Source organism: Triticum dicoccoides, chromosome 6B, assembly GCF_002162155.2.
Source record: "Triticum dicoccoides isolate Atlit2015 ecotype Zavitan chromosome 6B, WEW_v2.0, whole genome shotgun sequence".
NCBI classification, from domain to species: Eukaryota; Viridiplantae; Streptophyta; class Magnoliopsida; order Poales; family Poaceae; genus Triticum; species Triticum dicoccoides.
Genome location: NC_041391.1, coordinates 360402504 through 360418593, shown reverse-complemented (window position 1 = coordinate 360418593; position 16090 = coordinate 360402504). Strand labels below are relative to the sequence as shown.

Below are 16090 nucleotides of genomic sequence, written 5' to 3'. Positions count from 1 at the left end.
TATTATATCTACTGTATTCCAACTTTTCTGTGGCAAAAACTCATCAAATAAAACCATAGAGCCATCAAGATAAGCACACAACACAAAGAAAACAAAATCTGTCAAAACAGAATAAACTGTAGTAATCTGTAACTTTCGAATACTTCTGTAACTCCAACAGCATTTGTATATTAATCTTCTGCAAATAGAATCAGGGTAAAAGCTCTTTTTTGTGATTTATGAGAATTCTTTTTGTGAGCACAAAGTTTCTGTGTTTTTCAGCAAGATCAAACAACTATCACCCCGGAAGATCCTAAAGGCTTTACTTGGCACAAACACTAATTAAAACACACACAAAAACAATCATAACAGTAGCATAATTGTGCTAACACTCAAGAACAGAAAGCAAAAAGAAAAAATAGATTTTATTCATTGGGTTGCCTCCCAACAAGCTCTATAGTTTTACGCACTTAGCTAGGCATAAAGCAAGGATCTAAGTTTTGTTATTTTGGGTGCTAGATCCATAAGATGCCCTCATGATTGATTCATATGGTGGCTGAATTCTTGTTCTAGGAAAGTGTTCCATACCCTTCCTCAAAGTAAATTGGAACTTAATATTGCCTTCTTTTATATCAATCACTGCACGGATAGTGAGTAAAAATGGTCTACCAAGAATAATTGGACAAGACGTATTGCAATCAATATCAAGAACAATAAAATCTATGGGCACATAATTTCTATTTGCAAGAATAAGAACATCATTAATTCTTCCCATAGGCTTTTTAATAGTAGAATCCGCTAAGTGCAAATTTAAAGAGCATTCCTCAATATCGGTAAGACCAAGCACATCACATAAAGATTTTAGAATTGTAGAAACACTAGCACCCAAGTCACACAAAGCAAAACACTCATAATTTTTAATCTTGACTTTGATAGTAGGTTCCCATTCATCATGCAATTTTCTAGAAATTGAAACTTCTAATTCCAAAATTTCTTCAAAATCTTTCATCATGGCATCAACAATATGTTTAGTAAAATCTGTATTTTGTTCATAGGCATGGGGTGAATTTATCATGGATTGCCACAAATAAATACAATCAATCAAAGAGCAACTATCATAATTAAATTCTTTGTAATCCAAAAGATGGGGCACATCACTAATTAAAGTTTTGACCTCTTCAAACCCACTTCCATTAAATTTTTTCAACAAGATTTTCACCCTCCGAAATATTGGGACGCCTTCTACCTAAAGTTGACTCTTCTCCAGTCCCTTTTTCATCAATCTTATTTTTACTAAACAAGGAATCAATAGAAGAAACACCAATCATTTTAAGATCTTCATCACTTTTGCGAAAGAAATCACTAGAAAACGCTTTTTTCTAAAAATTCTCTTTTAGCTCTAAGCATAGCGGTTCTTTTCTTACTTTCATCCATAGAAACATAAAGAGTTTTAATTGATTCATCTACTTTAGGCACAAAAATTTTCATCTTGAGGTTTTCCACATCATGAGCAATTCTATCAACACTTCTAGACAAATCATCAATCTTATTCAACTTTTCTTCTATGGAAGTGTTCAAAACCTTTTGTGTGTTGATAAATTCTTTAATATTATTCTCAAGATCAGAGGTGTTCCTATTATTATTGTAAGATTGATTTCCATAGGAATTACCATAATTATTAGAGGAATTACTAGGATCTCTTTGTGTTTCTTCTAAATATTGTGTACCTCTTTGTGTTTCGAGGATCTAGCACATGTGTGATTGATCTTGTTGGTTGAGTGTTTTCTCTTGTGTTTCCCCTCGTTTCATCCTTGTGTTCTTCATGTTCTTGGTAGGATTCCCTCCAAACATGAAAGATCGGGCGTCTAGAGTTCTACCCTACATCACAAGAGCTTTGGGTGTTTAATGACTACGCCTCTTGAATCCCTAGAGATAGGATCTGTGTTACCGTACTAAAACTTTCTGGAGCTGGTGTTCAGAATAACACTTCATGGTCGGTCTGCCCTTTAGCCTCTTTGCAGCTCACCCACCATGATCCTGGGTACCTATAGGGATGAAGAACACAGACGAGACAAGAGACATCTATGAAACAATTTTATTTCACACATACGAGACGTTAATTCAAAGCCCTTACGTTGATCCCCGCAACAAATACATTGGGTTGCAAGGCTCTTGCATCAACCCATACCTTACCGAACTACTCACACATGGATATCGGAACACACGAAGAACACATCATAGAACACATCATGAAGGTAGATTGATTGATAATATTTCTTATAATGGATGCCGTGTGTGATACACGTTTACAAGTATGATCTAGTGGAGGAAGAACTATGGTGGTGATGGATATGGAGGCTATGGAGATGGGAAATGGCGACGGCTAGGGTTGACCAAGACGGGATGAAGATGACTCTGTTCTAGCTCCGCACACGGTTGTTCCTTTGACATTTTAGCCTTGGCCCCTTTATAAACGTTGTTCAGGTGGATGAGGAGCATCGGATTCCATTCCATAAGACCGCCCATGTGAGCGATCACGGTCAATGTCGCATGAAACATCGTCTTCTCCTCTAGAATTGCTTCAAGTGCAGAAGACAGAAGTCATAGGACATACCTTCACGGTCATGAATGTACACACTTCTCTTCCTTAAGCTTGCATTCCTCGTTGTCTGGCCCAAGGGGAAAAGAAAAGAATGAAACAAAGCTCATTCTGTTTCTGGTTTTTTGGGGTTTCAAAAACTAACTTGCAAATGAAAAATCACAATGGCAAAAAAATGAAATCAAATAAAAAAGCAAAGTGTTGGAACAAACCAACGCGAGTGTTTTGAAGCTCAGCGAACCACTTGCAAAGCATTTGTCTTGGTTGCATGAAATGTCGTCTTCTGCTCTAGAATTGCTGGCGCGCCTCCTCCTATTTTCTTCTATCTCCTCATTTACATCTTTCCATGTTCTCACTTGATTTCGTCCATATTTAGCCCATTTTCTATAGAAACACAATAAAGAGAGGATTTGTGGAATCCTATGCATTCATTAGTCACTAGTGGCAATATCGAAGCAAATCTCGATTTTAATGAAATACATCGGTTTAAACAAAGGGTAGAGGAGTGTAAAATATCACTCATCATTGTTATCGGTGGCTGATCAATGCTCACTGTCAGCCTGACGCTCACATTTAGGACTGACCTTCCTCTGCCTGGATTATTTTCCATGCTTTACGGCTTCGGCGGCCACTGGCCAACATCAGAGGTCAGTAATGGTATGGTATCTTGGTGCTAGACTGGAGTTGCATGGTGATCTGATCTGATTCTTTTTTTTTGCGGAAAGGATCAGATCTATTATAAAAGTTACAAAGCATCAGAAACAAAAGAAAAAAATAATGACCACCACTGAACGGCTACTACTACCGCCAGAACGAGCCATTGACACGCCACTGTCGCCGCTCCACTACTGGAGCTGGTTTGATCTTGTCAATGACAGTCGAGAAGTCTTCATGCACAAGCCCATAAGGACTAACACCCTATATCCGCAGTCGTCGCCGTTGAAACATTGCATAGAAGCACCACACACCAAATCTCACCACATGATGAGAAACCCTAACTTCATTGTCCCAAGGAGATGACACGAATCTACTCTGGAACAACCACGACTACATCCAAACGAACGAACTCGAGGAGGATCAAAGACCAGATGACAAACTCAAAGAAGAAGCACCGCCATCAAGTCAAGCACCGCACCTGCGAGGACTAGAAAACCCTAACCTAAACTACTAATCGGAGCAGAGATATTGGGATGCCCCTCCCTGCCACCGGCATCCAGAGCAGCATGTGGAGGGGAGGCGAATCCAAGGACTCGGCGATAAAGTCTGAGGGGAAAAGTTTGACCTAGCCGCCTAGGGTTACAGAACGAAACGAGAGCAAGTCAATCTGGTCAGATACGATTCAAGGATAATAGTGAGTCATACTGTTTAGAGCATCTCCAATAGACGATGTAAAATAGCTCGGGCCACTTTTTACATCACAAGAGGGCAAAAAACACTGATCCAATAGATGATGTAGATGCAAATATTTTTACTCCAGATTTACTCTAGTTGTAAAAATAGGGCACCAAGTGATTCAAAGTTGCATCACTTAGGGGTTGTTTGGATTAGAGGGATATACAAAACATGTTCTCTATAAACTAGGAAACGGTTCTAACAGAATAAAATCTTGTTTGGATCATCTAACAAACTCGTAGATATAGAAAACCTGGTTCTCTGAAACCCAGGAACTAGTTGCTTGATCGTCTGGTTCTGTGCATGCACGGCTAACAATTTCTGGTCCAGCTTGGTCGTGGCAGACCGCAGACAACAACGACGTGCACTGAGCTTGGCCGCTGCTTGTTTTTTCATGCGAAAACATGTCGCCAGGTCATGCTTCGTCGCCATGACCGTGTGCTCAGCCTGGTCATGTCTAGCATCGAGTCCGCCTCATGCGGGCGGGCCCTTTGTCAGGACCCCGATCCTAAGTGACACCGATCTAGCATGTAACACATCATATCACTTTGCGGCCTCACGCACGGTATTCCCACGGGTGCCACCTTACCTGGCCCGGGACCATTTGCGCCTTTTGGCTCACGTATATGATAGTGCCGCTAGCATCCATATGACAAAGAACCCGGGCTGACATGGCTAGTCGTGAACCCAAAGTGGCACTAACTTACAGGGACAAGCATACATGACCCAGCAACGAACGTGTCGGTCATCAGCGAGTGAATCCAGGCTGTAGCAACTGGGCTAGCAGGACTCCGGTAAACCGGGCTGTAGCAGACTAATAGGACTCCAGTAGACACCGCGTGACATTTCCCCAAAGGGACAGACACAGGAACGAAGAAGGACACATGCCGGCCAGCCTAAGTGTTCCGGAGCAGTAGCAAGCTACCAAGGCTCAGTGGAAGCACTAAGAGACATTTCCCGGTAAGAGAGGCTACCAAGGATAAACAACTAGATAGTCAGATCCCGCACATACCAAGCATTTCAATAACATACACACAATATGCTCAATATGTGCAAATACAACATGGCATCACACCATGACTCTACAACTCAAGTATTTATTCATTAGGCTCCGAGGAGCGAGATATTACAAACACGGGTCTCATGACCTAGCATTCAGAGCACACAAGTCAAGCACAAGCAGAAGCTTAACACGTCTGAGTACAGACATCTAGAAATGAAAAAGGCTGAGAAGCCTGACTATCTACCAGATCCTGCCGAGGGCTCAAGATCGTAGCTGAGGTAACAAGCTAAACGTCGAAGTCCATGTGGAACTACTAGCGAGACTGAAGTCTCTCTGCAAAAACATAAATTAAGCAACGTGAGTACAAATGTACTCAGCAAGACTTACATCAGATCTAACTACATATGCATCATTATCAACAAAGGGGGGGTGGGGTTTAACTGCAGCAAGCCAGCTTTGACTCGGTGGCTATCCTGTACTACGACTGCAAGTAACTCTTTTGAGGTGGCGCACACGAGTCCACATATTCACCATATCAATACACCACTATGGATCCGCTCCCGTCTCCCTACGAGAACGCCATCCATAGCACTCACGCTTATCTTGCGCATTTTAGAGTATCCACTTTCACTTGTCTATGAACTCTACAGGCAACCCAGAAGTCCTTTACCGCGGACACGGCTATTCGAATAGATCATATTAACCCTGCAGGGATGTACTTCTTCACACACGCTCTCACCACTTACAGTCGTTTACACGACATGTACTCTGCAACCTTCAAGCGGAAGCCCAGCGAGGGTGTCGGCCACGACCTGACTAACCACACAAGTCTCTCGTCCAGGTTTATCGCCTATTCGGGTTCCATCCGCAAGGACATCCGGCCGGGGTGTCGCTCACGGCCCCAAACGATGTGAGCAGGGTTCCCAAGCCCACCATCCAGGTGCCACTTGGTACACCGTGCCACTGTGCCTAGTCTGTCCCAAGCCCACCTGTACCGGGTGCCACTTGGTAGACTACTAACACTACCTACAAACACCAGAAACTAGTTGCAACTCCTGGACAGAGATCAAGTTGATTAATAAGCCGAGAGGGGCCGAGTTACCGGAACCCAATGTGTGGTGGTAATTGTTCATGGATCACAAACACAGAACTCAGTTCCTGAGGACGGCTGCAATGAGACAACCCACCATGTACTCCTACATGGCCTCTCACCGCTACCTTTACCAAATCGTGTTCACACACTTAGCTCTCAACAATAGGACATGTTCACACACCTCTGATTCATCCCCGATGAATCAGACCTGACTCAACTCTAAGCAGTAGCAGGCATGACAAACAAGCATGAATGAGTAGGCACAACAGGGCTCAAACAACTCCTACTCATGCTAGTGGGTTTCATCTATTTACCGTGGCAATGACAGGTCATGCAGAGGATAAAGGGATTCAGCTACCGCAGCAAGTAACAGATGAATCGTTGTTGTCCTAATGCAGTAAAAGAGAGCAGGAGCGAGAGAGTGGGATTGTATCGGAATGAACAAGGGGGTTTTGCTTGCCTGGCACTTCTGAAGATAATATAGTTCTTCATCGGTGTCATCGAACTCGTCGTCGGAACAACGTCTACTGAGAGGGGACAAATACCGGCAAACAAGGAAGAACACAATCAATGCTATGCAACAATATGATGCATGATCATGACATGGAAATATGATGTGGTTTGAGCTAATGCAACTAGCAGGAAGTTAAATGAAGTTGGTTTGAATCCAAGATTCAAATTCAAACTCCATATGTGAAGGTTTAAATGTCATTTATATGATTTGGCCTAAACAGCAGCCATAAGTTGCTCCAGCATGCATGAAAACAGTACAGATGGATAGATTAGATTTTTCTGATCATTTTTCATATATAACTTATTTCATTTGGAGTTACGGTTGAATTTCTATGATTTTTCAAAGTTTGCAACATTTTCTGAAATTTTCCAAATCATTTTTGAATTAGAAATATTCCAGAAAATGCTTACTGTGTCAGCATGACATCAGACTGACATTAGCAGGTCAGCTGACCGGGTCCAGGTCAAACCTGACGTGTGGGGTCCACACGTCAGTGGCACAGAGCCGGCTAGTGTCACAGACAGGTGGGCCTAGTCAATGGCCACGTCAGGACGGTCAACTCTGGCGTGTGGGTCCCGCCGGTTTTAAAACTAATCTAAACAGAAATTAAGTTAACCTAAATAGGCACAGGGGCCCACATGGCAATGGCTCTAGGGGTGTTTAGAAGGTCATTAGTGCTAATTAAACTGGCGCCACGTCAGCAGTTGACGCCGGCGACCAAACCCAACGGCGGAGGATCGCCGGAGTTGCTCGGAACGGCGCTACAGGGGTCGGCTCGACGTGCTGGAGGCACCAGAGGGATGCCCATCATCGCGCGCATCCAGGGGATCACGCGGGAGGCTGCGAGGTGGCCGGAGACGATGGCCACGGCAACCATGACGGTGGCCGGAGCTCGGCTAGATGCGGGCGCGGGGCTGCAGCTCGATTCCAAGCGAACGGAGAGCACAAGCAGAAGCTACAGGGCCCTAGGAGCTCGACCAGGTGCTCGGATGCGGCGTTGGCCCTCCGTAATGACAACGGCGACATTCGCGGCGGCAGCAATCTTTGGCCGCGGTGGCCAGGGGGGCTAGAGAAGGGATTCGACGGCGGGGAGAGAGGGGTTGGGAGCAGGAGCTCACAGGGAGGCGGCGCAGTAGGTCAGTGGGCTCGGGGACGTCCTTGACGGCGTGAATCGACGGTGAGGGGCTCGGGTGCCCGAGGTTGAAGATGACCGCCATGACGATGAAGCAGGGCCTCCCGGCGTCACATAGCTCGATTGGGAGGACGAGGAGGTTTCTGCGGTGCTTCTGGACTCGGCGGAAGGGCGAGGGTGCACGATGGCCGCGACAGCGGTGATCGGCGGTCTCGGGTGTGCTTGGCGGCGCAAGGAAGAGAGGCCAGAGGAAGGGGGCGAGGCAGAGGAAGGAGGGGAAAGTGAGAGGGGGCCGCCCTCATCGCGTGGGCGTGCAGGTGGACTCGGGGGAGGCTAGCCAGCGCGAAGTAGGAGGTGGCCGAAAACGCACGCACGCGCGCCACGCTTCCCCTCTGCCTACTGGCAGGTGGAAGAAGACGGCTCTGCCCTCGGTGGGCTGGCCCGCTATAGTGCCAACACAGGTAGGCCGGTAAATCTTCTGCCTCTTCGTTTTTTTCCTGTTTAGTTTCTAGTTTTCTATTTCTGCTGCAACTGTTGGGCTTTATTAAAAATACTAAAACGTTTCCAAAAATCCTTCAAATAATTGTGGGCTCTGTTGGGTTTATTCCAAACATCCCACACTTAAATTCAGAATTAATTGAGCACTTAAAATAATATATATCATTTAAATGTCCAATTGCAAATATTGTATGATTTAATTCAGTGACCAAATATGTCATGGAAAAATGTGCAACACCACTGGTTATGGTTTCTAGCATTAACCAGAAATGATGAACATTTTTGAAAGCCATTTGGACTTACTGAAAATATTTTAGGTGAACCTAGTGAATTCCTTTAATGCTAGGGTTTGGACAGTCCCCATTTCAAGTTTATTTGAAAAAATTAAATATGATACACACATAAAGGGCTAGCCTAGTGCATGCCAGGACTAGGGATGTGACACCCTTGGCCCATACGCCCGTGTTGTTCTTGTTGTTGCGGCTGCAACATATGAGGGCATCATGCCCAACTTCCATGATGCACACAACATTATCTCATGTGCTCTAGTGCTTGGTCTCGTGACCGGCGTCCTCACCACCATCCTGCCGGGAGCGACGGAGCGGGACAGAGGAGTAAGCAATCTACGGAGGCAACTGCATAGGTGCCAACCCAATCAAAGAATTGGTAAATCTCGTGTTCCTAATTTTTACATCCAAACAAGGAATTATATAAACCCATCGTAACAGGAAAAAAAACCGATTTTGCTAAAAATCCTCCAAAAGCCCGTTTCCTATAATCTCACAACTAATTCTCATTATTCAAACAACCACATAATGTTGTAGAGCAAATTTTACATCACCAGGGAACCATGGGACTATGTGGCTGTAGCAAAATTTGCATCACCAAATGCTTTTTTTACAACACCAAGTGCTCTAACTAATTTGTTGGAGTTGGAGTTTTTTTATGATGAAATACTACTGTGCTTTTGGTGCATCATCTACTGGACATGCTCTTAGGCCAACTCCACCGCGCGACCCTATCTTGTCCGGCCCCGTCCGTTTGGGGCAAAACGGACAAACCAGGCGGCCCAGCGCGCGATGGCCCGGACCCATCTGGTCCATTTTGTGTCCGGGCCGACCCATTTCGAGCGCAGACTTGCGCCGGGTTTGCGTCGCGGCGGACAGCGAACGGACGCTTCAAACGTCCGCGTTGGGGCCGCGTGGCAGGTGGCCACCTACCTCCCACCCGCCAACATAAATGCGCACGGGCTGGTGGCCCCACCTGTCATCCGCACAGCGACGGGTCGTCGTCCTTCTTAAATGGGACCCGTGGACCGGTCGTCGTCCTCACTTTCCCACGCCGGCCCCTCTCTGCCCCCTCGAAAGCCGACACGCCCAAACCCTAGCCATTCCCCGTCGTCGAGCTCGCCGACCGGCCGCAGCCATGGGTCTGTGGAACCGCAAGGGGAAGCACGACCGCGAGGCCAGCTCCTCCTTCGGCCGCCGCCGCGGATCCGTGAAAAAGGAGGAGCACGCGTCACCGCCGCGCTCCTCTCGTCGAGCCCCCGCGTCACCGCCGCGCTCCTCCCGTCGAGCCCCCGCGCCGGCCCCCTTCACCATTGCCCCTAGGCCCTCCGGCGAGCGTGACCGGTAGTACATCTGCGCGGACGTGTGCCAGAGGTACTGGGAGACGAGGACGCCGGTCCCGTGGAGCGACGCTCACCTCCCCAACGGATGGCACCTCTCCGCGGACCGGGTCCCCATCCCGCCAGTGCCGGCGACCGGCCGTGCACGGCGCGATGAGATCAACCACCGTCGCCGCCTCCTCCCCGACGACCTGTACTACGACCACTTGTATGCCCTTGACTCCCCGCTGTGGGACACATGACTCCAGGACAAGCACGACGTGCGGCGCGCGTCCTACTTCGCCGGCACCGTGTCGGGCCCGCGGAGGCCACGTGCAGAGGCGCGCGGCCGTACGCGGGTGCGCGGCCTGACGCCCACACCGTCGCCTTCCCCGTTTCCGTCGCCACCTCCCCCTCCTCGCATGACAGCAGAGGAGGAGGCCCGTCTCCTGCAGCGTGTCATGGACGACTCCATGAACACGCACGACGAGCGGCAGTGGGACGGCCTGGAGGAGGCCATGGCCCTCTCTGCCGCCGGGGACGTCGCCTTCCCGGAGCTGCAGCTGGCGGCCGTCACAGAGGAGCCGATGGAGGAGGACCCGCCCGCGTTCGAGCAGCTGCTAGGCCAGGGGTGGGGCTGGTCCCGCACTGCTTCGGAGATGGCCGCCAGCGTGGGCGTGAACTGGTGCCCCACTCTGCCGCGGTCACCGGAGCGGGAGGCGTCGCCGCGGGAGGAGGTGGTGCAGGCACCTCCGGCCGTCCAGCCCGCCCCCGTCTACCACGCACCGCCGCCCCACCTCTGGACGCCGCCGGACTACGTCGACCTCGTCACCGGCGGCCAGTGAAGACGACGACGGCCACGGCACCGACAGGCGCGGCAGGAGCGCGGGAGGAGTTTTTTTTTATTTTGTTATTATGTTAATTATGAAACTGGACCTTTTAAGTGGCCGTTGAAACTGGGCCGTTTTGTGGCCGACCCCTATATATGCTTTATGTTTTTTTAAATGCGTTTATTTGCTTTTTTAGTTATTTCATTCTAGTTTTTATATATTTTTTATTCACGTCTACCCCGGACACGATTTGTGATGCGGCCGCACGGTGGGCACACGCACGACCCAACGGACAAAGCCGAACACGAGTGAACCCATCAGCACCCCAAAGAGGCGAATTCTGACCAATCCGGACGTTCGTTTAGGGTCGCGCGGTGGAGTTGGCCGGTGGAGTTGGCCTTAATCCGCATACAAAATCATGTACACACACCCGTGCATGCTTAATCCGCATACAAAATCATGTACACACCCGTGCATGCTTAAAACATTGCCTGGCGCTCGATCGCTCATGGGCAGCTTGGCGCCCACCATCTGCCACTACCAAACAATGAACATCAATTCCGTAACAACTAACGATTCCATCTTTACTTCTCCCTAAAAAATCATAATCACTTCCCACGTGGTCGCCGAAAGCAGCTTACATATGGGCCCCCTGCACACGGAGCGCATACAAAATTCCCTTCGGTCTCTCTCCGCCTTGGCTTTCCTCCTCGCCTCCTCCGCTTCCACCTAATTCGCGCGCGCCTCCGGGCTTCCTCCGCTCCTCTCCCGCCGTCGCTCCAGCGAGGAGTGAGGGCGGGCGGGCGAGACGACCCAGGCGGCGGTGTCATGGAGGCAGCGGAGAGAGGCGGCGGGGCACTGCCGCTTGCCGTGCGGGAGCTCATCGCCGGCGGGGTCGCCGGTGGCGTCGCCAAGTCCGCCGTGGCGCCGCTCGAGCGCGTCAAGATCCTCCTCCAGGCACGTATGACCGATCCTCTATCTCCATCGCAATTCATTCCAGCTCCTGATTACGCTCTCTCAGGATGGGGAATGCGATTCCTGAATATGCTCTATATCCTCGTCGAATGTTCCCGTGACATATTTTGCTACAATTTTAGATGCGATTTTGTGAGGTTGGTGTTACCGAAGAATCTTGGACGGTCGGCTCTCTGTCAGAGGAGGGCGCATGCTCTTCTTTCTTGCTAGGGCGCATGCTCTTCTTTCTTGTTAGGTTATGCAGTTCTTGTCGCCCGGAATAATGCAGCGAGGGTTTTGAGTCATCATCGTTAGATGCTTTCTAATGTGATAAGCTAGGCGGTAGCATTCGCATTCTCTCTTGGGTATGTGAGTTAAAATTCGCACATGATCCTTAGATGGTTTATACTGTTACAGATCATGTGCAGAATTTGGTACAAGTGTTTTGCAGGTTTTGGCATGGTTCTTTGCAACTTTGTTTTGTCGAAATATGCAATCTGATAACTATTTGTATTGAACTATTTATGGATAAATGTCTTCAAGTTTTTGACACAAGTATGCGATGTATTAGAGTAGACACATACTACAAGTTAGGTGTGGATTTATTCAAACTGTGACCTCAGTTAATTCCTGTTCTCAAGGATATTAAGTTCGGACCTCTAATAAATGGAGATTTGGAAAAAATAAAATTGAGAATTGTTTACTGTTAAATTGTAACCGAGGTTCTAGGTTGGGAAGCGTTGGTATCCTCCTCAGTAAACTCTTGCTTCCTGAACTACTGCTTGATCGCAAACCCTATTTATGCTTAGCTCCAACAGTATTATTGAGTATATAATGATCAGATAAGGCAATATCAATTCTTGAAATGAAAAACTTTGCAAGGAAGAAGTCCCTGGGGCTACAATTTTTTTTCTGGGAGGGGAACACTCATTGGGTATTGGTCAGAAAATCATGGTCTAGAAATATATTTGGAAGGAAAGAGGACCTAGATTAGCAAACATCTGTGATTGAACTGATGTTAACATGGAGTACTGCTAGTATATTTCTACTTTTGCAGTAACCTTGGATGAAGAGGATTAGGTTGTGGTCATGAAGAAGATAATAATCTAACTATATGCAAAATGGAATCCCATGGGGATTTTCACACAGCAAAATTGGTCCCAACTTGAGTTACCTCCTGGCCAAACCATAATAATTCCAAATCACATGGTGTGCAACTGAAGAATGTTGCATTATGAGTTTTTCGAACAGCAGCATAAATTGTCTGTTTTTTATGATCCTACTCTTAAACTGGTCATAGATCAAATGAGTAAACAAAAATAATTATAATCTCAGTTTCAACCACTTTGTTGGTACGACTTTGACATTTATGCTTGTACAGAACCACCTCCTTGCAACTTTGCGTGGTAGTTGTTTAACCCTCGTATGGTTAAAATTTCCTGTTGGTGGTTTCAGACTAGAAGAGCAGAATTCCGTGGGTCTGGATTGGTTGGATCGTTTCGGACAATCTATCAGACAGAAGGTCCCTTAGGGTTTTACAGGTTTATCACTTCTTAGTATATACGTAACAAATGTAGCCTAGCAATATATACTTGTATAGTGTAAACATAAGCTGACTTTTGAATTGCTTTTCATAAGGGGCAATGGTGCCGGCGTTGCTAGGATCGTTCCTTATGCAGCTTTGCATTACATGGCATACGAAGAGTATCGCCGATGGATCATTCTTGGCTTTCCTAATGTTGAGCAAGGGCCTGTTCTTGATCTAGTGGCCGGATCAATAGCTGGAGGAACAGCAGTCGTATCCACATATCCGCTTGATCTGGTTCGCACAAAGTTGGCTTATCAGGTTAGCTTAGTTCTTGTATCCTTAACTGCAGAGGAAAACAATACTTCTCCAGTATGGTTCTATAAGTTAGCTTTTGATGTTGTTCTATGAAATAATATAACATCAACGTTTTTGGGTGATACTGATGTTGCTGTGTTTGAGTGGACCTGTCTAGCTACTAGTTTGCTCTTAGTCTTATATGAGTATAGACTCATTTCGTTCAGTTTGTGGTACTCTACTGTTCAACTCAGCACTAAGTGATTAATAATCAGCTGCAGGTCAAAGGTGCAGTGAACCTCAGTTTAAGAGAATCTAAGCCCTCTGAACAGGTTTATAAAGGTATCCTTGATTGTGTGAAAACAATATACAGGCAAAATGGCTTGAAAGGCCTATACCGTGGCATGGGTACGCTATATTTTTTTTAAATCCAAATTTTGCTCAAGGCCAAGATTTCATTCTTGGGACAAAGGGCTTTGTTGTTATTGCCAAGATTTCATTATGTTGCTGTATTAACTAACTTCTTGTCCAGCTCCATCATTATATGGAATCTTCCCTTATTCCGGTCTTAAATTCTATTTCTATGAGAAGATGAAGACTCATGTTCCTGAAGAGCACAGAAAAGATATTATACCGAAACTTGCTTGTGGATCAGTTGCTGGTTTGTTAGGACAGACAATAACGTATCCCCTTGATGTTGTTAGGCGGCAAATGCAGGTATAATTACCTTCGTTGTTTGTGGTTGTTAAACATCTTGGTTGTTCTAAAGAAGATTTTGATGCATTGGTTTTAGGTTCAGGCGTTCTCATCGTCCAACCTCATGAAGGGGAAAGGAACATTTGGAAGCCTTGTTATGATAGCGAAATATCAAGGTTGGAAGCAACTGTTTTCCGGACTATCTATCAACTATTTGAAGGTGAGACACTTATAACACTAGTAAGTAGTAATTGTGTACGCCCATTGTACGTTAATATTGGGAAAGATATTAATTGATTCTTAATTGTATTGCATGTTAATATTAGGTAAGATGTAAATTGCATGTTAATATTAGATAGGATATAGTTACTCAGTTGACGCTGACATTGATATTAGGCATCATATTAAGGGAGGGCTGTAAATGTGTCTAGCGGTAAACATGTTTAACGTTAAACACTAGTGTGACGTAAACCATTGGATAGACATAGACGCGGTTGAACGGTTAAGATTTGTTGAATTTGTGCAACTCACTCAGATATAGATAATTAATTGTCATTAAAATGCCCATCTATTTGCTGACGACAAATGTAGACATATGCGGCTGGAACACAGCAGTACCCGTTTGTCGTCAGTGTGGGCAGCCTTGTACTTATTATCAAAAATTTAAAAAGGCTGGCCTATAACTTCTTGAGTGTACTGTCATTCCAAATCTCCACATTCCTTTGTTCATTTTGCACTTGTGCTGTTATGTCAATTTATTAATCCACTAGGCTCAGATTTTCTTGGCTCGGAATATTTCATTAACAATTGTTGCTCCCTCTATGTGATCATGCTTTAAGAAGTTCTAAATCGGAATATTCAGTGTATTTTTGTCTTGGTCTATTTTATAGGTAAATTAGTCCCATGCTTAACAACTATTGATGTATATAGTTATGCACATTGCATATGTAACGTGTGTCTTCTTTTAAGTACAGTTTGTGTTAAAGGTGAAAGCATAAATTTTCTTAATTTCTCCTTGTTTTTTACAGGTCGTCCCATCAGTAGCCATAGGGTTCACTGTGTATGACTCGATGAAGGATTGGCTTAATGTTCCATCTAGAGAGCAGGCAGCTGTGGTTGTCCCTGTGTTGTCAGAAGACGGAAGTAATGCTGCCCCTGTTCACTCCAGTTAGAACTACTAGTTACCGTTTCTGGTGGCGCAACGCCTTCAGTGCCTTATATTCAATTGGCATGCAGCATAGTATTCTTTCTTGGAGCTGCATCCTCGCAATTCTTAGGCTCGTCTCGTATAGTACAAATAATAGCTCTACCCTTCAGTAAGCCCATAAGCAGCGCAGCTGCAGATGCCCAAAAAGAGAAGGTCTCGACTTTTATCAAGAGAAGTAGAAGTAGAGGTACTGAGGTAGAATTCCTTCCTGTCGAAGAAAGGTAGAATTCCTTGCTGTAAAAAAAAGCAAGCATAATTCCTTGCATCTTAGTATTGATTATTGTGGAAATTCACATTGTATAGTTTCTGTATATATGATCGGATAGTTTCTACCAACATGTAAACTTCTTGGTGAAGTCAGAATTCAGAGCCTTTTGCTGCCTCTGCCTATTGTAGTATGGGACCGGCTATACGCAAGTCCTTGAAATTTTATTTTGGGTAAGCCGATTTTCTGAGCCATTAGATTGAGATCTGACAGCAGTCCTTTCTTCTTCCTCCTACAAAATCGACTTGCCCAAATTTTAAATCCAGTCAACTTAGAGCAACTCCAATGGGGTGACTCAAACGGACGGCGATTTCACCCGCTATTTTGACTGCTTTTTGTCCGTTTGAGTCGGCCGCTCGCCCGGCGTCCGCCCTGTTTTAGATATGGGTCGGCAGCGCGCCCAACGCGCCGACTCATATGTGGTGGCCGGCTGGCCCCCCTATTTTTTGCATAAATTTGCATAGTTTGAATCAAATAACATAGTTTTGGACCGAATAAAA

The 16090-nt window shown here is 46.0% G+C and overlaps 1 protein-coding gene across 2 annotated transcripts; it reads left to right on the top strand.

Moving 5' to 3' along the window:
- Positions 1–11344: 11344 nt before the first annotated feature.
- On the top strand, positions 11345–15760 carry LOC119323299 (mitochondrial carrier protein CoAc2-like). Of its 2 annotated transcripts, none has more exons than XM_037596910.1 (7): positions 11345–11603; positions 13056–13141; positions 13239–13446; positions 13704–13830; positions 13955–14139; positions 14216–14338; positions 15147–15760. In XM_037596910.1, the coding sequence occupies exons 1-7, from the start codon at positions 11475–11477 to the stop codon at positions 15288–15290; spliced, it is 1002 nt and encodes a 333-aa protein (XP_037452807.1). In that variant the 5' UTR covers positions 11345–11474; the 3' UTR covers positions 15291–15760. The 2 variants fall into 2 exon arrangements, with proteins under 2 accessions (XP_037452807.1, XP_037452808.1); XM_037596911.1 differs by having other exon boundaries at positions 13698–13830; positions 14222–14338.
- The last annotated feature ends 330 nt before the right edge of the window (positions 15761–16090 follow it).